This window comes from Kogia breviceps, chromosome 2 (genome assembly GCF_026419965.1).
Source record: "Kogia breviceps isolate mKogBre1 chromosome 2, mKogBre1 haplotype 1, whole genome shotgun sequence".
NCBI lineage: Eukaryota > Metazoa > Chordata > Mammalia > Artiodactyla > Physeteridae > Kogia > Kogia breviceps.
In genome coordinates this window covers 39374846-39401438 of record NC_081311.1, presented here as the reverse complement: position 1 = coordinate 39401438, position 26593 = coordinate 39374846, and the positions used below count along the sequence as shown (strand labels likewise).

General features: G+C 41.5%; 1 protein-coding gene and 1 long non-coding RNA gene across 19 annotated transcripts in view; both read right to left on the bottom strand.

Annotated features, from left to right (window-relative positions):
* Nucleotides 1-10738: 10738 nt before the first annotated feature.
* Nucleotides 10739-15652, bottom strand: LOC136793689 (uncharacterized). The gene is made up of 3 exons (XR_010839303.1): nucleotides 15609-15652; nucleotides 11648-11779; nucleotides 10739-10812 (listed from the first exon to the last, which is right to left on the bottom strand). It is a non-coding gene; the product is annotated as an uncharacterized lncRNA (long non-coding RNA).
* Nucleotides 15653-17429: 1777 nt separating this feature from the next.
* SGMS1 (sphingomyelin synthase 1) overlaps nucleotides 17430-26593 on the bottom strand; it is a 305701-nt gene continuing 296537 nt past the window's right edge. For all 18 annotated transcript variants that reach the window (XM_067025115.1, XM_059054011.2, XM_067025107.1 and 15 more), the window contains 3 exons: nucleotides 21987-22140; nucleotides 20150-20316; nucleotides 17430-19171 (listed from right to left, as the gene is read on the bottom strand). In XM_067025115.1, coding sequence (XP_066881216.1) covers nucleotides 18992-19171; nucleotides 20150-20316; nucleotides 21987-22140 — 501 coding nt within the window. In that variant the 3' untranslated portion in view covers nucleotides 17430-18991. The remainder of the gene's footprint in view (nucleotides 19172-20149; nucleotides 20317-21986; nucleotides 22141-26593) is intronic.

Below are 26593 nucleotides of genomic sequence, written 5' to 3'. Positions count from 1 at the left end.
TCACCACCTTTCCTTCATTCTGGAAAAACACCTTGACTTCAGGGAGAGTGATTTTAAAGAGGCACTAAACTGACTTGTATGAAGGCATTAGTGACTGATAGCCTACCCAAGTTTTAAGGTAGTGTTTGCATTTTTCAAAGAAAAACTTGTTTACCAAAAGGAGCCTCCCATGGGTTGGAAATTCAGGTGAATATAGGAGAAGCTATGGGCACTGGGGAGGAAATAGTCTAGATAATTCCAAGATGATTAAAGACCAGTTTTGAACACTGTGCTGGGAAGCAGTAACTCGTTAAGTAGGGTCTAAGCCTGAGAAGTAGCACCCCCGTATTTTAAACCTGCAGGAGGTGCTAGCTGGGGAAAAGGTAATCGGGGTCAGTGGGTAGATGTTGCTGCAGTGCCAGGATGGGGATGCCATGAGACTCAACCAAACTTAAGTTCCTATATCCTTGGAAATTCAATCAAATCCAAGCTTTGGGAGTAATTCTAAGTTACTCTAAATCTCAGCTATTTTAAAATCAAAAGAATAGAGAAAGTCACCAAAAGGGATGGAAAGGCCCAGGTGATCCAAATGAGAAGACTCATTAAAAAGAGAACTGAGATTCGAAGGTTTATTTCAGGTCACGCTGCATACACCTGAGATGAAAGTCAAGCCGTAGGAAAGAAAAAGACCATATTCAAATGCTACTGCTCTCACTCAGGCATATGGTAAATTTGGAGAAGTTTGTTCTTCTTCTTTTTTTTTTTTTTTTTGCTGTACGCGGGCCTCTCACTGTTGTGGCCTCTCCTGTTGCGGAGCACAGGCTCCGGACGCGCAGGCTCAGCAGCCACGGCTCACGGGTCCAGCCGCTCCGCGGCATGTGGGATCTTCCCAGACCGAGGCACGAACCCACGTCCCCTGCATCGGCAGGCGGACTCTCAACCACTGCGCCACCAGGGAAGCCCGAGAAGTTTGTTCTTTAAGCCTAAGAATATGAATCTTGCTTTCCAAAATAAGGTAGGAAAATGGATTTCTGCCACTTGGCTTCATCAATTTGACAAATAATTCTGCAAACTCAATCCGCATCTCTGAATGTAGATACGACGATTTACAGAAAGAGCAGCCAAGAGATACCTTTTGAATTCTACTGTAACCATGACATTCAAATGACCTGACCACACACCATCGGAATTCAGATAAAATTAAAGAAACTCGGCCATTGCAATCAGAAACGTAAATGCGTGGGAAGAATCTGCTCCCCTGCCCCCTCCATCCCTATTACATTTTTTCATAATAAATAGCAGCTAAGAAACATCTGTTCCTTTTCAGTGTCTAAGGGATCTTGTTTGCAAACATGAACAAGCATCGCTTTGTTCTCTCAGGAGAAGAAAAAAAAACCATTATCAATCAAAGCAAAGCTACGTACCCAGATCTGCTGCGGCAGCTGCTTGTTCAAAGCCACATGTCACTGCTCCTTCAAGCCCGCGTGCCAGGACGCTTCTGAATCCTCGGCCCCTGTTCTTCCGAGCATGGCTGCAGGTTAACGCTTGGAGGCTGAATGCTCTAAACGATGAAGCCAAGGCTCGCCAACTTAACTGCTTACGTGCTGATTCACGCACGGGGCAGGACGCACCCCAGCTGAGCCTGCTTATGGGCTGAAGCCCTGCACCATCCTTGGAAGGTCACACCTGGAGCTCGTCTCGCCATTTTGCATCTGGCACCACAGCCCAGGAAGGATCATTCATTATCTCACACTGACCTGCTTCTCCCATTTGATTTGGAAAATACGAAATTTTTCTTCGACCACATCAACTACACACCACTCAGAGGAGGCTTATGCAGGACAAATCAGCACAGAGATGTAAGTTAGGACCTTGTTGGATAAATGAGTTCAGCTTGGGCAAGAGGATGCCCTCTCTTTCCTAGGAAGGTTGTAACCAGATGGAGAAAATTGATTACACGTAGTCACCTTGGTAGTTTGTGGAAGCATTTACGAGGACAGTGTTTACATTTTCCCTGGTGTCCTCCCCAGGCTAAACCAAACATGAGTTTCCTGCAATAGTGCCTCAGTTTTCATCACATGGTAACTAGGATCCCTAGAGAAAATGTTGTTCACTCTTCTAACCCTTTGGGGCCCAGATTAGCAGGTATCAAAGGCAGGGAAAATAAACCAAAGATTTCTGATGTTTGATCAGATCTTTGAAGTCCATGTCATTGCACCCACGTCACATGCAGGAAACACAGGAACTTAGAATCCCTAAAGGAAACCAGTGCCGCTTTCTAGTTATTGGTGGGTCCCTTGAACTGGCAGCTATGGGGCAAAAACATGCTCCCCAGCCTAAGGTCAAGTCCTTGGTTTTCCTCAGGCTCTAGCTGAGTCCACCCTAGGACTCACACGGAAGTACAAGGCAGGTGCAAGGCACGGAGGAAGAGTACAGGAAGGAGTACAGAATGCGGTACAGGGAGGGGCGTTTGGTCAGAAATGAATTATTGCAGGCAGGCAGAAAATAGATGTGCAGCTGTGTGGGAATCTGGCGGTAGGGATTTACTACAAGAGTTCCCTCTTCTTCCCACTGACTGCAGCTGCAGAGTTGCCAGCTCGGGTTTATTAGCTACTAACTGGGCTCCAAGGCTCTGGGGCCTCCTTTGCCTGAAGTTGCATCTACCCTGGGGGCCTGTAAGCTCCAGCAAAGGCAGTGCAAATCCATCTGTGCATAGAACACAGCCTTTAAACTGAATGTGTAATAATAATAATGGTGATATTGTAACAATAGCAGCAGCTACTATGTTGAATGCTGTCTGCCAGCAAATGAGCCAAATGCTTTACATATGCTCTGTAGCAAGAACCGCTAGTTCTTGCACAAAATCTGTATTCCCCTCTTCTTCCTCACCTCCCCTGCAGTCAGGAATAGCCATGGAACCGAAGTCTGGCCAATGGAAAGTGGGCAGAAGTGATATGCACCAATTCCATTCTTTGCCTATAAAACCTTCCCCATGTGTGAACTTCCAGGCTCCAGGCACAGATTTGGAGGGAGATATCCACAGCGACCTTGGAGGTTATGGAAAGAAGAAATTGAAAAGCCTCCATCAGCCTGAATGACCACCTAGAGAGAGCTGCTGACTTTTGTAATAGCAGACATACCTCATTTTATTGTGCTTCACTTCATTGTGCTTTGCAGATGTTGCATTTTTTACAAATTGAAGGTTTGTGTGGACCGTGCAAGGAGCAAGAGTATGGCGCCATTTTTCCAACAGAATTTGCTCACTTTCTGCCTCTGTGTCACATTTTGGTAATTCTCGCAACATTTCAGACTTTTTCATTATGATCGTATTTGTTATGGTGATCTGTGACCAGTGATCTTTGATGTTACTATTGCAAAAAGATCACAACTCACTGAAGGCTCAGTTGATGGTTAGCATTGTTTAGCCATAAAGTATTTTTTAATTAAGGTTTACACATTGTTCTTGAGACATAATGCTGTTGCACACTTTAATAGACTACAGTATAGTGTACACATAAATTTTATATGCACTAGCAAGCCAAAAATTTCATGTGGCTTGTTTTATTGCGGTATCTGCTTTATTACAGTGGTCTAGAACTGAACCCACAATATCTCTGAGGTATGCCTGTACTTTTAAATTATGAGGAAAAGAATTGGATGCCAACCTTAAAAATGTGTTTTTCAAAATTCTTTTAGAGATATGTAAGCAAAACAGTTTAAAGACCTCTCGTCAGTCTTCCCTGGTGGCGCAGTGGTTGGGAGTCTGCCTGCCAATGCAGGGGACACGGGTTCCAGCCCTGGTCCGGGAGGATCTCACATGTCGCGGAGCAGCTGGGCCCTTGCACCACAGCTGCTGAGCCTGCGTTCTGGAGCCCGTGAGCCACAGCTACTGAGTCCACATGCCACAACTGCTGAAGCCTGTGCACCTGGAGCTCGTGCTCCGCAGCAGGAGAGGCCACTGCAGTGAGAAGCCCATCGACACTAGAGAGAGCCCGTGCACAGTGGCGAATACCCAATGCAGACAAAAATAGATAAATAAATACATTGAGAAAAAATTTAAAAAATAAAGACCACTTGTCTACAGAGAAAAGACTAGACTCCTTAACCAGGTATTCAAACTCACCCCGGCCCACGCCCTTTCCTTTACCTTTGTCTTTGACATTTCTCCTGGTCTGTCTCCTACTCTGGGCACATGGCTCTCTTTATGGTTCCTAAATGTGCCTGTCCTATCTCACCCCTACTCAAACTTTTACCCTCACTCAGAACACTTTCCCAACTACTCCCCACTTAACTGAGTCACACTTCACTGAGGCTGTTTGAAAACACGGCTGCAAGTCCTTTGACAAGTCATCCGTGGAAAAGTGGGGATCTATGTCATCTCCCCTTGAATCTGGGCGGGCTAGTGACTGCTTGTGTCTGACAATACAGACTGAAGAAGGGAAGCCATGTGACTTCAGAGGCCGGGTCACAAAAAGTCGTGCAGCATCCATGTTTCCTAGAACACTCACTCTTGGAACTGTTAAAAAAACAAAATTCAACTGAGTACATTGTAAAGATCCTACTGGCTTCCTTCAACGGTTCATGAATCAGGCAGCATTCCATCTAGCAGATAGAAAGGAGCTCCAAGGACTGTACAAAGTGAAAGACTTATAGGCAGAAGGAAGCAGGAGTGAGGAAATTATAAGAGGCCAACAAGCAGGTTGGTTATTGCAAGGTTACTGTCCTTTAGGGGGCTCTAGGCATCTATTAGGCAGATTACCTAACTAGTGATGATCAGGTAATTTCTGACTAGCTGCTTTAAGATTCCATTTCTGGGAAAGCCAAAACTGTAAGTTAACTCGGTTCGGTGACATGGAGTTTAGCATAAGTGACTCCATTTTGGGCCTGTTGTCTGGCTTTTGACAGAACCCTGATTCACCATGTAAGAGGTCTGGAAATCCTGAAACTGGGGAGATCCTGGGTAGATGCTTCAGTCACAGTTTCAACTGAACTCCTTCCAGCCATCCCCACGAAGGTGCCAGATATGCAAGTGAATCAGTCTTAGACTCCAAACTAGTCCATCTACCAGCTGAATGCTGCGGAGTGAACCCCATCCATGCCACATGGAACAGAAGTATCACCCAGCCACACTCTCCCCAAGTTCCTGGCCCACAGAACCGTCAGCCATAATAAAACAGTTGTCATTTTAAGTGACTATGTTTGGAATTATTTGTTATGTAGCAAACATAACTGGAATGCCCTCCTTCAGGGCGCAAGACAGGCTCCATATTTTTCAAGAAGCTTTCTCTGACCATTCTACCTACTTAAGTTTCTGAGTTGCCTGCTCCACAGACAACTGTCTCTTTGGAGCACCTTATGTAATAATGAGTGGATTTGTTAATTAATAAGAACAGTACCTATGTAACATGAATCATATCTGTAACGGTAAGGTGGAGGGACACGGGCTGGAGGAGGGGGTACTCCTTACCTGGTTTTGTTCTTTCCGGGCATCAGAATCTTGACTGTAATGGTCAGCTAGTATTTATCCAACCCAGCATCTATTCATATATTTATTAAGTGCCTACTATGTACCAGGCAATCTTTTAGACCCTGATGATAAGAGTAGTAAACACAGCAAAGTCCTTCTTGTCCTGATGTTTCCATTCTCAATGGAGAAAGCCAAACAAAAAATAAAATTAAATAAAATGTATTACGTTATACGTGCTAATAAGAATAAAGCACATTCAGAGGTGAGAGGAGGGAGGTTGTTTTATATAGTATAAACCGAAGGGTCCTCTCTGATAAGGTGATATTTCAGTAGACACCTGAAGGAAATGGGAAGAAAGCTAGAAGTCATGCTTACTTATGCCTGGGGGAAAAGTATGCTAGGAAAAAGGAAGCAGCAAACAGAAAGGTCCCCAGACAAGAGTGTGCTTGACGAGATGAAGGAAGAAAAGATGGCCAGGGTGACTTGAGCAGAGAGAACGAGAGAGAGGGAGCAGTTGGAAAATACGGTCAAGATGTGGGTGGGGGGAGGTCAGGAAGGGCCTTGAGGATCAAAGTCAGGACTTGAGATTTTGCTCCGAATTAGAAAGTCATTCGAGATTTTAGAGCAGAGCAATCACGTGACCTGGGTTTTAGAAAGCTTACTCCAGTATCTATCACCTGGATTCTATGCAAAAGCACACACAAAGCACAAGTTTTAGAAGCACACTGATTTGGAGGCTTAGACTAGAAAGCTAGACGTGAAGATGATGTGAAGTGGTCATAACACAGATGTGTTTTGAAGGCAGAGCCAGCAGGATCTCCTGGTGGGGTTAGATGGATAAGAGAGAAGATAGGAGTCAAGAATGATTCCAAAGTTTTCTAGAACTGGTAGAGTGGAGTTGACCTCTGCTGGATGGGGAAGAGTGTGAGAGAAGTTGGTTTTGTTAAAGAGAATCAAGCATTGGGTATCTCTGCAAAATAATTCTGGAGGGATTCTTTAGCTCAAGACCTTATGAAAATGACTTGCGGAGATTGGTCGGAAGTGATCTAATAGCTGCAAAAATAATGATAGACAAAAGTCTATCCCAGAGGGTGATAGGTTTTTAAGTGGTACAAAGTGGGCACTTTTGATAGTTATGAATTGGTTTTGCCATGAATTAGAAAGAGTCAGGCAAAAGCAATTTTTAAGGAATTTATTGCAAGAAAAATGTTAATTAAATAATAGTACAAGTGATAAATAGTTACAGGGAAAAATCATGTCAACTATCAAATAATGGATGAACTTTGGGAAATACTGGTGTATAATGTAATATCCAATTAATTTAAGTATCTTTAAAGGTCAGTCTCTGAGAAGAGAAGCCTTAACCATTGAGTCTGTTCTGGTCCATCCAAATTGTTATTCATTTACAGTTGGCTAATTGTCTCCTGTGATTCCACCACCACATTTTTTTTTTTTTCACATGAGATTAGTTCAGGGGTGGTGTGTTCTATATCAAAGGCCAAAAATAGCATTTGCAGATTATTCTCATTCAGTGATCATATATAATTCCTCAAAGTTTACTCTAATTGCTGTTCTTGTAGGTTGATTGATTTCTGGAAAAGAATATGCTTTTCTTCATAAGTCCTACCTTAACCCCTTGCCCTCAAACCCCAGCAAGTGGGCCCACCTGAGTCTGCAGGCGGCTTCTGCAACACCAGTGATCTTCAGTGCTTCAGCTCACAGTGTTTCCTGGGAAGAATCCCTTCCTGCTTACGGTAGAAACTGGAAAGAAGCCATCCCATGAACCCCAGAATATGACCCTTGCTACTGCACCCCCTGAATACATGTAAGCCCTTTACATTCAGTCCTCAAAAGTGCCCCATGAAGTAGCTACCATTAATCTACCCTATTCACAAGTAACCCCCAAGGCTCGAGTAGCAGCACATCCAAAGTCATGTGGCTGGTAAGTGACACAACTCATTTTCTGACCCCTAGTGTTTCACTGTTCAATGGAGACAACAAGCACTTTATTGGCTCACTTCATCATAATTTCACCTCCTCTCCAACTTCCCTCACCCCACACCCAGGACAGCTTGTGGGAAATTCAGTGATTACTGTTTTAGCTAACGATAAAGCTTTTGCCTTGCTGAATGAAGTGTGCAAACTGAGAGGAATTTGGAGAGAGAATACAGAAGAGAAACCTGTGTCAATGGTTGCAAGAGGAGGTTTGGGGGAGAGAGAGAAGCCAGGGGAGAGAACTTGAGGGGGAGTGAGGGGTTTCTTTTTTTCTCTTTTGAATTTTTATTTATTTTTTTATACAGCAGGTTCTCATTAGTTATCTATTTTATACATATTAGTGCATATATGTCAATCCCAATCGAGTGAGGGGTTTCTAATGGGGGTATCTATTTTGTCTTTGTGGAGCATTGGTATAATTTCTTCCCGAAATGTTTGGTAGAATTCACCAGTGAACTCCACTGGGCCTCCAAGTCTTTTTTTTTTTTTCACGTCTAGTTTTAATAGTGTGTGATATAGCCCTATCTCTTCAAGGCCCCTGATACTGGTAATGCTGCTTCGCCACCTGGAGGCCAGCTACTTAGGTATGTTCAGTTTGTGAAAATTAATCTGTGTATATTTTTCTGTATGTATTTAATACTTTGGTAAATTTTCTAAAAATAGTTTCCCTCTTTCAATTTTTTAAAAAAAATCTCAGATTCAAACTGACTTAAATAATGACATCATTAACTCACATGAAAACTCCAAGGAGGGCAGCCCCAGAATTGGTTACTTCAGTGTCCAGTAATATCATTAAGGACTCCGCTCCTCAATGACATTATGTCAGTTTTGTTCTCAGAGCTGCAAAAGTTCCGGGCATTATACCTAGACACAACCTTGCCAAGAGGAAGGGAGTATTTTTATTCTTGGGTCCCTTTTTAAGAGCAAGAGAAATTTCCCCAAAGTAGGTCTGGTAATTTCTTATAAAATCAAACACACATCTACCCTGACCCAGCAATCCTACACCTGGCTATTTACCCATGAGAAATGGAGACATATATACATACAGGCATACCTTGGAGATACTGGTGGTTTAGTTCCAGACCATTAAAGCAAGTCACGTGAATTTCCCAATGCTTATAAAAGTTATGTTTACACTATACTGTAGTCTATTAAGTGTGCAATAGTAGTATTATTTCTAAAAAATGTATACACCATGATTTAAAAATACTTTATTGCTAAAAAATGCTAACCATCATCTGAGCCTTCAGAGAGTCTCTAATCTTTTTGCTGGTGGAGGGTCTGAAATTAAATTTAAAGAATTACCAAAATGTGACAGAGAGGCACGAAGTGAGCAAAAGCTGTTGGAAAAATGGCGCCAGTGCTTGCTCAATGCAGGGTTGCCACAGACCTTCAATTTGTAGAAAAGCAATATCTGTGAAGCACAATAAAGCAAGTGCAATAAAATGAGGTATGCCTGTATATACATGCACATGTGTACACACACATGCACACACACAGAAAAACACATACAAGAATGTTCTTACCTGCCTTGACTCATAATATCCAAAATTTGGAAACAGTCTAGATATCAATCTATAGAAGAGTGGATAAACAAACTGTGGTATATTTATTCAATGGAATACTACTCACTAATAAAAAGGAATAAATTATCAATACACATGACAACATGAATGAATCTAAAAACATTATGCAAAGTGAAATAAGCCATACACAAAGAGTGCATACATAGTACACGGTGGGAAAAAAATAATCAATGGTGGAAAAAGGGTACATAGAGGAGTTTGCCTCTGGGAGTGGTAGGGTGAAAGGCCAGCCAGGATTGACTGAGAAGGGACTTAAAGGAACTTTCTGGGAAGATAGTAATGTTCTAGGTCACAACAGGCTACACAAGTCCACACATTTGTCAAATCAGTGAATATTCACTTAAGATTTGTGTATTTCTTCATCTATAAATTTTACCTAGAAAAAAAAAAAACAAATTTTGAATTTTAGTTAATGATATGAATGCCAAAGTATTTAGGCAGAAGTGAACTGATATTTGCAATTTACTTTGAAATGAATTTTTAAAAATAAGAGTAATTGATAGATAAAAAGATAGACAAATGGGTTGATATGTGAAATGGCAAGTTAAAAAAATTACAGTATAAACTGGGTGGTGCCTCTAGAGGTTCTCAACGTGACATTCTCAATTTAGTGTACACAACTTTTTTCATGATAAAACGTTAGCAGGAAAGGGCTTTTATTATAAAAAGGGTCTCAAGGTCAAATAAATTTGGAAAGTATTAGTTTAATGAAATTTAAGTAGGTTTCTTTAAGGGGAAGATTTATTAGAATCTTAAATATACTGATATGAATGCTGGATTTATATACGTGTGTGTGTGTGTGTGTGTGTGTGTGTGTGTGTGTGTGTGTGTGTATTCCCTAACTTAGATTCCCCCCACATAAAAACCAAACTGAAAGGGAAGAGAGAACTGTGAAACAGACAGCGCTGTACTCTCCAGTCCTCAACATTCCCCTGCCTTCTGGGGACCACCACCAAGTGACCCTCGTCCCCTGGGCTTCAGCCTGGATTTCACTAGCTCATTTCCCTTCAGTCCTGGGCATATAAGACAAGCTGCTCTAAATCAGAACAGAAACCAGCAGGTCTTTCTGGTGACCTCGGCTGCCTTTCCTGCTCTGACCTCCTTTTAGCAGTAGGAAGATTGCCATCCAATCCTCATCATTTTTGTCAAATGAGAAGACCTGGATTTGCACCCCCTTCATTCTCAAGAAGAAAATGGATTTCCTAGGGCCTAAGCAAATGCACTGTTGTTACTGATTTTAATTGGTGATTAAGCCCTGAACATCTTGAGAAATTAAGCCGGTTTCGATAGCCCAGATCTACAGGAAGCCAAATTGTCACAGCTCTCCATACTCACCATGTGTTAAAGTGACATTTCTGCTACCCTCCAGTCTAATTTTGGTGACTTTTTGTTTGAATTCACACTTGTGTGAATGTTAATAGCACGGGAGGGTTGCATGTGCTGAACGCACTGACATTTTCTCTCCTGAAGGAAGAAACATATAGCTTTTGCGGTGTGCTGTGTGCCATTGGTGCAGAGGATTGCGCCAGAAGGAGGAAACAAGACCTTCTGGCGCTGTTCCCGGGTTCAGTTCCTGTGCCAGGAGCCCCAGGGGAAAGCTCATCAGGCAGCCGCTTGGCCCCGAGGGCTCTGAGTGTCCGCTGCAAGCTGAGCAGGCAGGGAGACGAGCTCTGTGGAGTCATCTGGTGCCAGCTCACGAGCTCAGGAATGCGCTCCAGAATGGGGCCAGCGATGCTTCCAGAGCACACATGCGCCAGCAGCACATTACAAGTTCATCCCTGGAGCCTGTGGAGAAATGGAGCTGCAGCTTCATCTGCCCGCCTCTGGTAGGCAGCCTGCAAGGCTCATTGAAGCAGTTGTAACGTTGCCTGCTGTAAAAAGGAGTCTGTGCTGCAAACACTCTGTATCCTCACTTCATACCCCTGTCAGGTGCCCCGGTCAGAGCCTAAAACCAGCCAGAGGTCAAAAGTATCCCTTGGCCAGTAAGGCTCATAATGAACACACTTCCCATAAGCCCGTGGCCTCTTACAATTCAGAGCCAAAAAAGAAAAGTAAAAAAAGAGAGAAAAAAACCCCAATAAAACAAACAAAACCCCTCAAAGCCAATGATTTCAGAGACGACGTCAAAACGAACATTCATTTGAAGTCAGATCACGCTTTTTCCAAAATGATTTTTTTTTTTCCTGAACCACCCTAAAATATCAGGGAGTATTGCTACACATCCCAATGGGAAACCCGATACATGCCTTTCCATGGTCACAGGCTCTTCATTAAAAAGAGAATGCATAAAAGACAGACAACTTTGGCCGAAACCTCCTTTTCCCCTCACCTCTCATGCTGATAAATACTATTAGCAGAAAGCAATTCCAAACAATACCGGTTGTTTGGAGAGCTGGCTTGGTGAGCAGACACCCAAAGTGTCAACAAATCAGGGTGGCCGTGCATGTTTCTGCTGCCCTGGTTCATCCCCGAAGAAGACTGTGTCGTGCTATTTCATGAGTCGACCAATTCTCTAGCAACCATTGTGCATTGCACATCAGATGTTCAGAATGCTAGACCAAGTATCTTACCAAAGGTAATAAGGCGTAAATAGGTTCAGACTACTAACAAGTATACTCACTCAGAAGTTCAAATAAAGGCTGAGTCTGTGCTTGGTTTTTATCCAGTTTCTCTCCCGCAGGGTCTTTTCACTGACTGGGACTTCTTTCTTGGCTCCACGGGGGTCTTCATTTCATCTCTCTCACTTTCCTCTCTAGAATGACAGTGGTTGTTTACTGAGCACTTAACTTGTATGCATGCCTCATCCCTGCCCCACATTACACCAGAACATAAGTAAAATCATCCCTATTTTACAAGTGAGGAAACTGAGGCTCAGAGAAAACTGGCCAAAAGGCACGCATTGCCAATAAGCAGCAGAGTTGGGATTTGAACACATCTGAGTCCCCAGTCCATGCCCCTATTGATACACCATATCTTCTCCTGGAGTTTCTCTTTCCCCCTAGACAACTATTCTCACTCTTCATACAACAATGGAGCCATTCATTCATTGACCCTTTCAACGATCAAGCCTTTATGGAGTACCTAGTACAAAAGATAAACAGAAAGGAGTGCTTAGTTTACTTCCTAAAGAGAAGGCACTTCCTTTGAACCTGTTATTTTCCTCTACATCTACTCCCCAAAGCTTTCTGGTTCCCACAATCATGTACCTACACAATCCACTATGGTCTTCAGAGCCCAGACTTTTCACGGTTGCACACAGTTTTCACTCCAAAACGGCACAAAGGGAGATGGTCACATTGTTAAAGGTTTCTAGTTGAGAAAGTATGAACTAGAGCAGCTTGTTACGATCAGGATGTCTCTAGGTTAGATTACTCTAACGATGACCTAAGTGATTCCTATCCTTTCAGGAACTACCCTTGGTTTGTATTTGAATGTGCCTTACTAAGTCTCTCCAAGTACTAGTGCATCCAAGACGAAATTCACGAGAGAGGAGTTGGACAAAACTCTAGTTGGGAAGTAAAGGTAAGTGTAATATCCTGGTTGACGTTCTTGCTAGAAATAACATGGGTTTCAATATCTAAAAGAATAACAGAACAACAATGCTTGCTATTTCCTACTCACACTGGAAAAATGCTCTGGGTCACCAAGTTAAAATATTTAGAACTTATTCTAGCCGAAGCTGAAAACAGTACTCATCAAAAGAAATAAGTAATTGACTTAACAAATAGAAAATACTGTACAAATGTAACAAATAGAATAGAGCTACAAATGTGGCAGGTATAAATTCAAGTACATATTTATTATAGTTTCAATGTCAAAGGTCTAAATATACCCATTACGAGACAGAGATGTTCAAAATAGATTAAAAAAACAAGATGCGAACACTAACAAAAAGAAAGCTCGAGGGCTTCCCTGGTGGCGCAGTGGTTGAGAGTCCGCCTGCCGATGCAGGGGACACGGGTTCGTGCCCCGGTCCGGGAAGATCCCACATGCCGCTGAGCGGCTGGGCCCGTGAGCCATGGCCGCTGAGCCTGGGCGTCCGGAGCCTGTGCTCCGCAACGGGAGAGGCCACAACAGTGAGAGGCCCGCAAAAAAAAAAAAAAAAGAAAGCTCGAGTAGTTAGCTTCATTTCAGACAAAGCAGACTTCATGACAAGGGAGATTATCAGGAATAAAGAGAGAGATGACAGAGACATAATAAAGGGGTCAGTTCTCTAAGAAAACAAAACAATCCTAATGTGTATGCACCTAACCAGAGAACATCAAAGTACATGTGGTTCTGGGCCACCGCGGGGCTGGGAGGGTACTCTGGATTGGCCCCCTCTTGGGCATCAGAGTCTTTCCTTATCCTCACCCGAAATGCCACTCCTGCTCCCTGAGGTCTCACCCTACACATCCTCTGACACAGAAACCGCGACACTTGAGGTTGTATAGGCCTCTGGATCTGGACTCCCTTTTTTTTTTTTTTTTTTGCTAAACTTTGAAAAAATGGACTCTATTTCACTGATCTCTGCCTTATAATCTCCAGTAAACTTTCCCTGAGAATTCTCAAGAGACCCTCAAATCTTTACACTCAGCAACCATGGTATGTTAATGGAAAAATGGCTCTTATAAGTAAGTACTACTCCCATGGGCCAAAGGTTACACATATGCTATTGTGATTAATAAACCACAAATTCTCTTGAGGACATTTCTAATTCACTGTATGTATTTTCTCAGTCATTCGATGCTAAAGTATACCACTGTGTCACATCAGGGCCCAAGAATTCAAAGGATTTCTCAAACGTACAATCAACATTAACTCATACGATAAATCCTCACTTCACATCGTCTTCACCGAGAGCAAACCAGAGCCATTTGTGCTGTCCTCTGCTCCTCCCATGGAATGCTGCTGCCTCATCTACTCTCCAAACCCTCTACACCCGGGGGCCCAGCTCCAGCCCCCCTTTCTTCTTCCTTTTTTTAAAAAATAAATTTATTTTTTCTTGGCCGCGTTGGGTCTTCGTTGCTGCGTGCGGGCTTTCTCTAGTTGCGGTGAGTGGGGGCTACTCTTCGTTGCAGTGCACGGGCTTCTCATGCAGTGGCTACTCTTGTTGGGGAGCGCAGGCTCTAGACATGCGGGCTCAGTAGCTGAGGCACATGGGCTCAGTAGTTGTGGCGCACGGGCTTAGTGGCTCCGCGGCATGCGGGATCTTCCCAGACCAGGGATCGAACCTGTGTCCCCTGTGTTGGCAGGCAGATTCTTAACCACTGTGCCACCAGGGAAGCCCCCCTTTCTTCTTGCCACTTCTCCTCACTCTTAGTCTCTCTCTCATAATGATGGTCATGCCCATCTGTGCCCTGCTGTGGGAGCTGAAAGTCTGGGCCCTCAAGGCAGGCACCACTTAATTTTCTTATTTGTACTCTAAGCCAGCAGACAGGTAAGAATTTTTAAGGAGCTGATAAACAGAATTTCAAGACAGCAGTTTTGATTTGTTCAATGTGAGTTTTTCCACCAAAGGGAAAAAAAAGATAAAGTATGTCAGTATGAAGGGATCCAAGTAGCATATCCCATTTCCTAGTTAATTCAAAACCTGACTTTTTGTATAGTGATGGTCAAGTTAAAGCTAGCAGACTGACAAAGAAGGCAAGAATATACAATGGAGAAAAGACAGTCTCTTCAATAAGTGGTGCTGGGAAAACTGGACAGCTACTTGTAAAAGAATGAAATTAGAACATTCTCTAATACCATACACAAAAATAAACTCAAAAGGGATTAAAGACCTAAATGTAAGCCTGGATACTATAAAACTCTCAGAGGAAAACATAGGCAGAATACTCTTTGACATAAATTGCAGCAATATCTTTTTGGATCCACCTCCTAGAATAATGAAAATAAAAACAAAAATAAACAAATGGGACCTAATTAAACTCAAAATCTTCTGCACAGCAAAGGAAACCATAAACAAAACAAAATGACAACCCACAGATTGGGTGAAAATATTTGCAAATGAAGGAACTGATAAGGGATTAATCTCTAAAATATACAAACAGCTCATGCAGCTCAACATCAAAAGAACCACCAACCCAATCAAAAAATGGATGGAAGATCTAAATAGACATTTCTCCAAAGAAGACATACAGATGGCCTAAAAGCACATTAAAAAATACTCGACATCACTAATTATTAAAGAAACGCAAATCAAAACTACAATGAGGTATCACCTCACGTAGGTCAAAATGGCCATCAAAAAATCTACAAACAATAAATGCTGGAGGTGTGGAGAAAAAGGAACCTTCTTACACTGTTGGTGGGAATGTAAATTGGTACAACCATTATGGAGAACAGTATGGAGGTGCCTTAAAAAACTAAATATAGAACTATCATATGATCCAGCAATCCTACTCCTGGGCGTATATCCAGAGAAAACCATAATTTGAAAAGATACATGCACTCCAAAGTTCATACAAGCACTATTTACAATAGCCAAGACATGGAAGCAACCTAAATGTCCATTAACAGAGGAGTAGATAAAGATGTGGTACAGATATATCAATACAATGGAATATTATTCAGCCATAAAAAGAACAAAATATTACCACCTGCAGCAACATGGATGGACCTAGAGATTGTCATCCTGAGTGAAGTCAGAGAAAGACAAATATCATATGATATCGCATACGTGTGGAATCTAAAAAAAAAAAGGTACAAAGGAACTTATTTACAAAACAGACATAGAGTCACAGATGTCAAAAACAAACTTACGGTTACCGGGGGGAAGGGTGGGGAAAGGGATAAATTGGGAGACTGGGATTGACATATACACACTACTATATATAAAATAGATAACTAATCTCTACTGTATCCCACAGGGAACTCTACTCAATGCTCTGTAATGACGTATTTGGGAAACTAATCTAAAAAAGAGTCGATATATATATATATATATATATATATATATATATATATATGTATAACTGATTTATTTTATGGTACGCCTGAAACTAACACAACAATATAAATCAAGTATACTCATCAATAAGAATTTAAAAAAAGCTAGCAGGCACTCTCATTTTATGTGATATTTATAAATTTTATGAGGTATTTATCAAATTTATTAATTTAGGTATTTGCTTGGGATACAAACAAAACATACAGCAATTAGAAAACTGGCAAAATTAGTCTCTCCACCTCATGGTGTGAATTTCCTACTACTCGGTTCACAGTAGGTCACCCAGCTTAGCTTGACCACCGTAGGCAGATTTCTCTCACTGTGGACTCTTACTGAAGAATTTACGAAAGCTCACAGTATTTGGGTGGAGAGGTTGTTGAGGTGTGGGTGAAAACTTGGACTTCAAGCAGATTTTTACCACTTACCAGCTGCATGCCCTAGGGAAAGTTATTTAACATACCTGAGTCAACTCCCATAAAATGGGGATAATAACAAACCTTGTGGTGATGTGAGGGTTAACAAGATAATGCTTGTGAATTGCCCAACTCTTAGAGAGTAAAATAAAGACGCTATTGTCTAGGGCTCTGGCTTAAATAAACCGAAGCACAAAAAAGCACATGTCCTTGTTCAGGAAGGCATTATCCACTGTACTACAATTCTCCAGAACATGAGATTTCTCTTGTCCTTCCTGGAAGCTGCAGACTTGAGAGCCACAAGACATGTCAATTCATGATTCTGTGCAGTCAGGCGTGAAGAACCACGAAGTGAATTTCTTGGTACATATGTAGTATGTAAACTTAAAATAATGAATCTTTTATATAACTATTTTGACCTAGGAAAAAAATATCCTATTTTTAGCATATGCCAAGAATTCATTTTCATTACTCAAGATACTTTCCCTTTCAATTTGTGGCATCTGGTCCCATGCAGGAAATCTTCCTAGTTTTACAGTTTTAGCCTCCCTGGTTTTACATAACAGCCTCCCTTAATAAAGACAGGCTTCGACTTTAACATCCTCCTTTCTTTCCCACATCAGGAACAATATCTTTTTTCTTTTTAAAAAGTTATTTTTGTGTTACCATCGATTAGCAAAGCAGTATTACTGTACTTCTCATTTCAGAATTTATTTTTCCTTTCCAACTATACTGAAAAAGTCGTATTACTTCCAGTGATAGGGGGAAAAAGTTAAGTAAGTGACTTGATTGCGAATTAGAGAATTCAAAATTATTGGTAAACAGTGGTCTGCAGTTTGACTTAAACTTATCTGTAAGTCTTTTTATATGTTTTTAAAACTACAATCAATCTGTAGAGGTTACTGAACTTTACAGTACATTTTAAGGAATCTCAAGGGAAAAGAAACATGATTATAAAGGCCCTCTCTCAAACAAACTCAGCAAGGAAATTTCAAAACTCAGTTTTTAATCTTGCTTTAACGACTTCATTTACGACTTTTGTGAAGAATGTGAACACATTAGAACTAGCAGCCATTTATTTTAAGTATCAGTTTTTATTAAAAAGTGCATTTTGATTATTTTATGATCTAGGTAAGCTGTTAATAAGGTATCAGTATACTCTCTGGAATAATAACTTTACAAAGATTTAAAACAAACAAAATTTTAAAAGCCTTTTTATTTCCTTCACCATTATTGTTTTACAATACAAATATTACCTTGTGAATACACAAAAAAAACCCTACGGAAGATAATTCTGCTGCACGTAAAATACAGAATGGATATATATACTTCTTCATTCTTAAAAAACTATTTTGTTCTCCACATTGGCAAGTATAGAATAGAATACTTCCCCAAACATACTCATGTTAGGAGTAAAACTTAAGAGTTACATGCAGTTCCTGCACAAATATATTTTAAAGAAATAGATCTCTTCTTTGTTGTTTACCAACAAAATTGCCATGAGAGTATGGATAACTAATTTATAGCTTTCAATTTTTAGTTAAGTGATCATTTTCAAAACTCTCTTTTTAAAAACAAAGTATTCATGGCTGTTTTCATTGTATAGTTAAAATCAAACTACCAAATAGATGATAAAATAATTGAAGTGGTACCTGTCATTGCCACCTGCTCACAATATGGGAACAGGCTCTGACTTTCTAATTAACTCTCCCATTCTTTAATTCATAGCAATTTAAAAACCATAAGCAGTCTTCTGATTTAATTTAGCTATAATGCAAAATTTAGTAGTAATACATACATTAATATTTTCATGGAATACTTTATTTTAAATAAAAACATTGCCTACTGACCATACAATCAAGACAAGAAAGGCACTAGAAACATAGACAAATTTCTCTCCCAAGAAGCATTTTTAAATTTTAACTCTCTTTTCTCTGACATGTAAAAATCTTTAAATTTGGTTTTCATAACATCATTTTGAAAAATAAAGTTAGGAAATACTTAGAAAATCACTTTATAACAGAATCTTTTTTTTTTTTGCACTTTTTGACACACTGTCTCTGCTGATTTTTACAAAATCCAAAGTTACCAAACCTTTCTGTGTCTGTCATTTTTATTTGAATATCGGTGCAACAGGTAGAAAGATTTCAGAATCGAACCCCATTCAGGTACTTAGAAACCTTCATAGAGACATTTGCTAGAAAATGGCTTACAGCCCAATCTTTGGGGCAAGAGATATGAAAAGTATGTTTTCCCAAGAAAATAATACGCTTTATTTCCAGGTGTGACTGGAAAGACCAGAACTTATGATATAAAAGCTTACATTTACGCTGTTGCATCATATACAAAGGAACACGGTGGTTGCAAGGTTATGTAAATCCCAAGCCTATGAACAGGAAATGTGTACAGTGCACAACAGGTTAAATTTTCTTTATTGTTGTCCAACGCGGGTCCTTTGGAGAGAAAAAAAGATCACAGTGCTGACCAGGTAACCCAATCGGTTAAGTCAAGGTAACTGTTGAAAGATAACAGGATAAGGGAGGTGTTCATTTTATGGCATCTTTTCTCATGGAGTTCTTAGCACTTCGGACAGCTCCTCTTTCCCCACCGTGCACAGCTGTTATGTGTCATTCACCAACCGGCTGTATTTAACTTGCCTACCGAGGTGGATTACTGGCCAGGGGAAGGGCCAATGGTAAGATCGAGGTACAATTCCTTGGACGTTCCTTTCAAAGTACTGAAATGGCCTGTACCACCACACTCTTGCCAGGAGGTTCATCTGGGAAGCTTCTTTTAGCACCTAAGAGAACACAGAAAGAGAAAACCAAGTCAGGAAGAATAACTGATGATTCCATCCCCAAAAGGAACATACACATGTTTCTCATAACCTTTCACTTTAGGTTCAAATAGTTTCCATATTAAAATTCACAAAGGTCCCCAGACCCGCCCCATGACCACCTACATAGCCGCAGTTTCACACTCCCACCACCAGTTCTACACTCTGCACTCAGCTGTAAACCAGGCCACACTCTAGCAGAAAAACAAATAACTCCAATTCCAGGAGTACACGGGGAACATGAGGCTTACTCCCTCTCTTGTCTATAAATAAATATCTCAATTAGTGTTTCAGCTACTCTTCTACGATGAAAACAGAGAGACTTAATTAAATGTTGAGTATTAAGCTGGTGAGGGGCCAAAGATAGAAAAGAAGGTAGGAATGCAAATCAAGCAAGAGGTGGGCACAGCTTAAAAAATATTTTCCAGGGGGCTTCCCTGGTGGCGCAGTGGTTGAGAATCCGCCTGCCGATGCAGGAGACACGGGTTCGTGCCCTGGTCCGGGAAGATCCCACATGCCGCGGAGCAACTAAGCCCGTGAGCCATGGCCGCTGGGCCTGTGCGTCCGGAGCCTGTGCTCCGCAACGGGAGAGGCCACAACAGTGAGAGGCACGCATACCGCAAAAAAAAAAAAAAAAAAATATATATATATATATATATATATATATATATATATATATTTTCCAGGGACAATGAGAGTGTGATTCTTGTTCTAGAAGGATGCCATCTCCTATGTCATTATATTAACACATTTCTGGTGCATTTTTGATTCAGAAGTGGATCAGCATCACAAGAGACAACACAACCTTAGCTGACTACCTCTTAAGAAAAGAGAAACCAAAGACATCTGTGGGTTCTTTGCACTTTCGTCCCCACCACTGCCACGCAGCTACGGCAGGCCAAGAGTAATAGGAGTTAAAATCAAATGGGGAGAAAAACTCACTTGCTGATTGGCCATAGTGTGGTACCACCAGAAGAGTCTTGTGGTGATGTAATATGCCACCACCACATCCACAGTGTAGTGGTCATGCGCCAAGAGGATACAGAAGATTCCAACCACGCTGAGAAGCCAGCAGATCCAGTGGTACCACCACAGTCGTCGAGGGGAATCTGAAAATGAGAAATTTGCAATAGTCCCATTACTCAAGTACCACTAAGGGCACCCAACCATGCCTCAACTACTACTTCTGAATCCAATTACCTTGGATCTTTCCTTCTGAAAACAGATCTTTTGGGGTAGCAAATCTAAGGGCTTTCGTTTCTCTGTAACGGAGGTTAGAAGGGAAGCCGCTTATTTCATAAAGTGATTTTCTTAGCCAGAGTAATTTATATTTGGTTATTACTTGATTCATATAATTATAAATGTAGCTTAAAAGGACAAATAAGGACAGGTTAATGCATCATGCTCCATTAAAATACAAAACAAAACCGCCCACTGACAATTAAATTTACCAGGAAATAATTTGGGATTAATGCTCTACACAAAAATCAATCTTTTGATCCTTATACATAGACTAGGCAATTATAATTGATACAGCTGCCTTATTTGCTTTCCAAGCTCTGCAACTAATTTGAAAGTCTTTGAGATGTCCATTTCTCAAATACAAATAAGAGAGAATCCAAATGTCTGGGAATTCAAGCTCAAGTACATTCCCAAGGGCAGGGCAGTGTCTGGGAAGTCACCTGATGGGAGGTTCAAAATCTCTATCAGTGCAGGCCTTCCTACCTTGTATTCGCAGTGAGTGGGCTTCAGAGGGTCTGAACTTTTAGGCAACAATGTTGTCTGAGTGAGACCTACCCTTCTCACCCTGGGGAAGACAGTTTAGGTTTTTACAGAATTTTCAAGGGGTCCAAGTATCCATCATTCATTCAAACACTATTTCTTGAGCATCTACGATGTGCCCAGGACAGGAACTGCTCTTGTCACTGGAATCAATGAACAAAATAGGCAAAGAACCTGCCTTTGTGGGGAGATCCCTTCCTAGTAGTGAAGAGAAACAATAAATAATAATTATAATAAAGTAAATTATACACTATGCTAGAAGGTGTTAAATCCTATGGAAAAGCAAAAAATTGAACCGAATAAGTGGGATCAGCAGTAGAGAGGGTGAAGGGAGGCTTGTCAGTTTAAATGGAGCGGTCACGATCGGGGGTAGGGTCTTAAGAGTATGTACAGGGCTCCACGTTCCATTTCCAGGAAAATTTGTATTTGGTGCTCTAACAATACAACAACAAAGACCGGCTACCATTCATTCTCCCTGCACCTCTACTAGTGTCCCTATATGCCATCTATTTTAATTTTCACAACCTCTCCCTCATTCATGAAGGAGCTATCAGTATCTCATTCTAAAGATGAGGAAACTATGACTTACAGAGGTTAGAGGTTTTCCCCAAGGTCACAGAGCTAGTAAGTGATAGCACCAGGATTCAAAATCAGTTTGTGACCCAAGTCTTCCAATATGGCATCTCCAAGGATAAGGCTTAACCCCATTAAAGTATTGCAGGTACCAGCCAGCAGGTGGTAGGAATCCCGCCCCCCAGGGCCGCTGACATTAAGCCTGTTCTGTTCCCATTTTCCACACCCGGGCCTCTCACTCATTGTTGTGGCCTCTCCCGTTGCGGAGCGCAGGCTCCGGACGCGCAGGCTCAGCGGCCACGGCTCACGGGCCCAGCCGCTCCGCGGCATGCGGGATCCTCCTGGACTGGGGCACGAACCCGTGTCCCCTGCATCGGCAGGCAGACGCTCAACCACTGCGCCACCAGGGAAGCCCTCGACTTACACTCTTTGATAAATAGGTAGGTGAGTGTGAGCATGACCGTGTGGCCGCTGTACAGGTAGTCCCCACACATGTTGTGGGAGCCCGTGATGGACAGGCCGCCGCCAGCAATGAGCTTCATTATTCTCCGCAGTTGGGCTTCCCAGTCTCCGAAAAGCTGGTGGGAAAAGAAAAAATCAGACTCACTATTGGCCCACATCAAAGTCTGCTATGATTATAATTTATATTCAGAATTAAGCTTTGTAATATTGTGATTTATAATAAGAAATCTATATTTGGTCTTCGTCCCTGTTCCTGGCACAGAGCTTCTACAACCTTTGGAATTTCCCGAGAAGAGATGGAGGTGTCTTTTGTTATTCATAAAAGCCCCTTTCAACAACACCTAGGTTCATGTTCATGACTTCAAGGTGACTTCTGGAAAGCCCCTGAGGATGGGGGTGGTTGCCAGGAGATCCAACCAGGTGACAAGAGGGTTGGAACCTCTTTCCCACTTCCTCCCACTTCCAAGGAGGGGAGAAGGGCTGGGGGTTGAGTGAATTACCAATGGCCAATGATTTAATCAATCATGCCTCTATAATGAAGCCTCCACAGAAATCCCAAAGGACAGGGGTTTGGAGAGCTTCCAGGTTGGTGAACATGAGGAGATGTGGGGAGAGTGATGCATGCTCCTTCCCACATACCTTGCCCTACACATCTCTTCCATGTGGCTGGTCCTAAGTTATATCCTTTTATAATAAACTGCTAATCTAGTAAGTAAAATGTTTTCCTGAGTTCTGTGAGCTCTAGCAAATTAACTGAACCCAAGGAGTGGGGTCACAGGAACTTCCAATTTACAGCTGGTCGGTAAGAAGTATAGGTGACAATCTGAACCTGTGATCAGAGTCTGAAGTGGTTGGGGGGGGGTGACAGTCAGTGTGAGACTGAGCCCTTACCCTGTGGGATCTGATGCTATTTCCAGGTAGACAGTGCCAGAATGGAGTTAAAGAGGGTTAGAGATTTGCTTGTGTGTGGGGGGGGGGGGGCGGGGCGGGGGAAACCCATATATCTAGTCACAGAAGTATTCAGTGGGGTTTTCAGAGTACAGGAGATGCACAGGAGTGTTTTTCCTTTATGAGTTTATATTAAGACATGTAAAATCCCACCCCCCTGCCGCCATGAAGTGTGCCCACTTCAACATTCACTGCTGTTCAGACAGCCCTTGGAAGAGTGTGGTCCTAGAGATGAAGCATGCAGCTTCAGAGCTCCCCTTACATGCTGGCACTTTATAGAGCACATGTCAGCAGATATTTAGTTACTAAATTTTTTTTTCACTACACTGATAAAGACTGACTGACTGATTGATTTACTACCATAACTGCCATCTGGGGGAAAGTCTCTGGGAAAAATTTAAAGATCTATCTCACACGCTTGGCCTAGAGGACAAATGTTCTACTAACTTATTAGCTAAAGCAGCTGGAGGTTGGAAAGTCAAATATATGAATTTTTTTTTTTGGTATGTGATTTTTGGGGACCAAATTGAAGCAAGGGACTGAGTAGGATGTACCTTCAATCTTCTGAAATTATGTGGGTAGAACTGCATGTTTTTCCTTTTAATAAGAATGAAAAAGTTTATAAATAAATCTACCTGTCTCTGATACAAGTCTGGGCTGGATACTAGAGAGGTAAATGGCATGAACAACTCATTCACCGAAACTTTTATTTGCTCTGGCAAATAAAATGTGTGACTGTCTATATTTTATGTTTGTCAGCATTCTTTTAAATTTTGGTTAGCCAATTTAATCATGATGACCCCTTTTCAACATTTAACTGATAATATTCTGGGCTCTGGGAAACATGTTTCATTATAATTTCCCTTTAAAAAAAACTGATCAAGATTTCTAGTTAAGGACATCAGGTTGAACATACCACATAGCAGATACGGATTTCCAAGTTGAAAGGGATCACTGAAAGCCCAGCTCAACAGAAGCAAACAGATCTACATAGCAAGACTCAGCATTATGGAACTTCAGAAACTTGGGGCTAACAAGGGACCTTCAAGCATCCAGAGATCAAAAACAAGCTTCATACAAAAGGTCAAGAATCAGGCTTCTTCAGAAGCAATACTGGAAAAGAAAAGACTTCAGAAAAATGCCTCCAAATTCTGAGGGAAAATTAGTTCCAACTTAGAATTCTATACCCAGCTATATTATTAACTGAGCCTAAGCTTAAAAAATAGACCAAGGATAAACTAAAGTCACTTCATATATACAAGATTTCACAATATTTACCACCTATGTATGCTTTTTGAGGGAAATTACAGAGGATGTACTCTACAAAACAAAGGAGAAAACAGAAAAAAGAAGAAACGGGATTTGCTAGGATGCCAGCGAAGGCGAGACTGAGAGCTGTGCTGTAGGCCTAAGAGAGGGAGCCCCCTACATGGGTGAGTCAGAGCTCTGGAGATGAGGCTAACAGAACACCTAATTCCGCGGCTGCACTGAGTCACAACATGGGAATGAGTAAGTACACAGAAAACGAACAGAGCAAAAAGCAAGGCAATTACTGACTCTACAGGAAATGAAATATTGTGTTGAAAAGGAAAAGTAATTATAGGAAACTATATGACTTGGCTATGAATAGCATTTACAAAACGGTAAGAATGTAAGCTCTGAATACTGAGTTAAATCAAGGACAGAAAATGACACTGGGAAGATGGGATAAGAAGCCTACACTCCTGTACTGGGATGGTGGGGGAGGGGAAGAAGGGAAGGAAAAGGCACAGAACACATACAAGCTGGGCGGGAAGGACTGCAGGGAATACAAGGGCTCTAAATCCTGGCCTCCCCCAGCAGGAAGTCAGCAACAGCCTGTATTAGAAATTATCAAGAAACAATATTGCCATGGCACTTAGAGACCTGAGGATAAACACATACACACACAAAAATTCTGTAAAAAGAGTTAAAGAAATGAAGGTAAACACCACAAGACTCAGTGAAAAGAGCTAAAGAGAGTAGGAAAGCAGGCTGAGTACGATTAGGGTAAGGGATGCGTACCATGGTTTTTCGTAATAAGTCCTGTAGGATCATTTTCTTTCTTAAATTACATGCATGTATAAACATGATAAAATTTTTTTGAAAGTTTTAAATTGAAAGTTTGGTCTGGTTCTGTCATAACAATGGATAATAAATGGAAGAAAATTATGGCAAAAAAAGCTTAGGTAGTTCTTCAGTTTATATTATTTCTATTGTCCTTTCGAAACTCCCTCTGTGTTTTGAAAACTATAAATCATATTCTTGAGCACCATTCCCCCTAAATTTGCCCTCTCATTTTGGTAGGAAAATATTTGTGGAGAAACTGTATGGGTAGGAAAAGAGGGAGAGATTATGAGGTAAACATGGCATTGAGGAAAAACAGCCCAAAATTAATGCTCCATTTCTTACAAGTGCCCTTAATACATCTATGCTTTCTTTTAAAAATATCTTTCCATGATTGTCAAACCTCTGCAAGGGGAAAGGCTCTTTAAAAGCTCAATGGGGAACAGGAAAAGAAGATGGAGGGTTACAGCTACATAAAATTTTTTAATTACACTTTAAGAAAGCAAACAAACTCTAAGACAAATGACAAGACAACTGGAGCAGAAACAACTTAACATCTTTACCGTGTACTCAGTACATATAAATCAAGTAAATAAGACCATTTAGGAAATTTATCAAAGGACAAAGGATGTGACCAGCTGGAGGCACTGGCTCTGTCAAACAAATAGAAATAAAAATTAACATTAACAGGAGCTCATTCTTTCCCATATCAAATTAGCAAAGCTAAAAAAAGATAGCCAATGGTGGGGCAGGAACAACATCACTTATCTTCTCAAACAAGCTCCTTAAAGAGGAGGGAAGGAACTGTGGTAAATGCAGCAGCCAGCAGTGCAGGGAGGAAGAGGCAGTGGCCTCTGCAACAGACAGGCTGGGTTAAAAGCATGGCTCTCCTACCAATTAGCTGTGTGATGCTGGGCAGCTGAACCACTCTAAGCCTCAATTTCCTCATCACCAACCTGGGGAGTAATATATTTATTACAACTGGCAAAATCCTCTGCAAAAACAATCATCAATATTGACCACCAATCCAAATAGCCATGACCTGTGTGTGACTCAGTGCTTAGCTGTTTCCAGGCACCTACCTCCAAGAAGTGATCCCGAACATGAAGAAAACCTTTACGCACAATATTATTTATAAAAGCAACAAACTGGAAGCAACCTAAAGGGGAATTGTTAAATAACTGTTCCTTTGCTATTCAGAGCCTGGGCCAGGGGAATGCCAGCAACACCAGACGGTGCCTATCATTCCAGGCACACCTCGGAGATATTTCAGGCTCGGTTCCAGACCACAGCAATAAAGCGAATATTCCAATTAAGCGAGTTTCACGAAGTTTTTGGTTTCCCAGTGCATAAAAAGTTATGGATATCGTAGTCTACTAAGCATACAATAGCATTATGTCTAAAAAACCAATGTACGTGCCTTAATTAAAAAGATACTTTAGGGCTTCCCTGGTGGCGCAGTGGTTGAGAATCCGCCTGCCGATGCAGGAGACATGGGTTCGTGCCCTGGTCAGGGAAGATCCCACATGCCGCGGA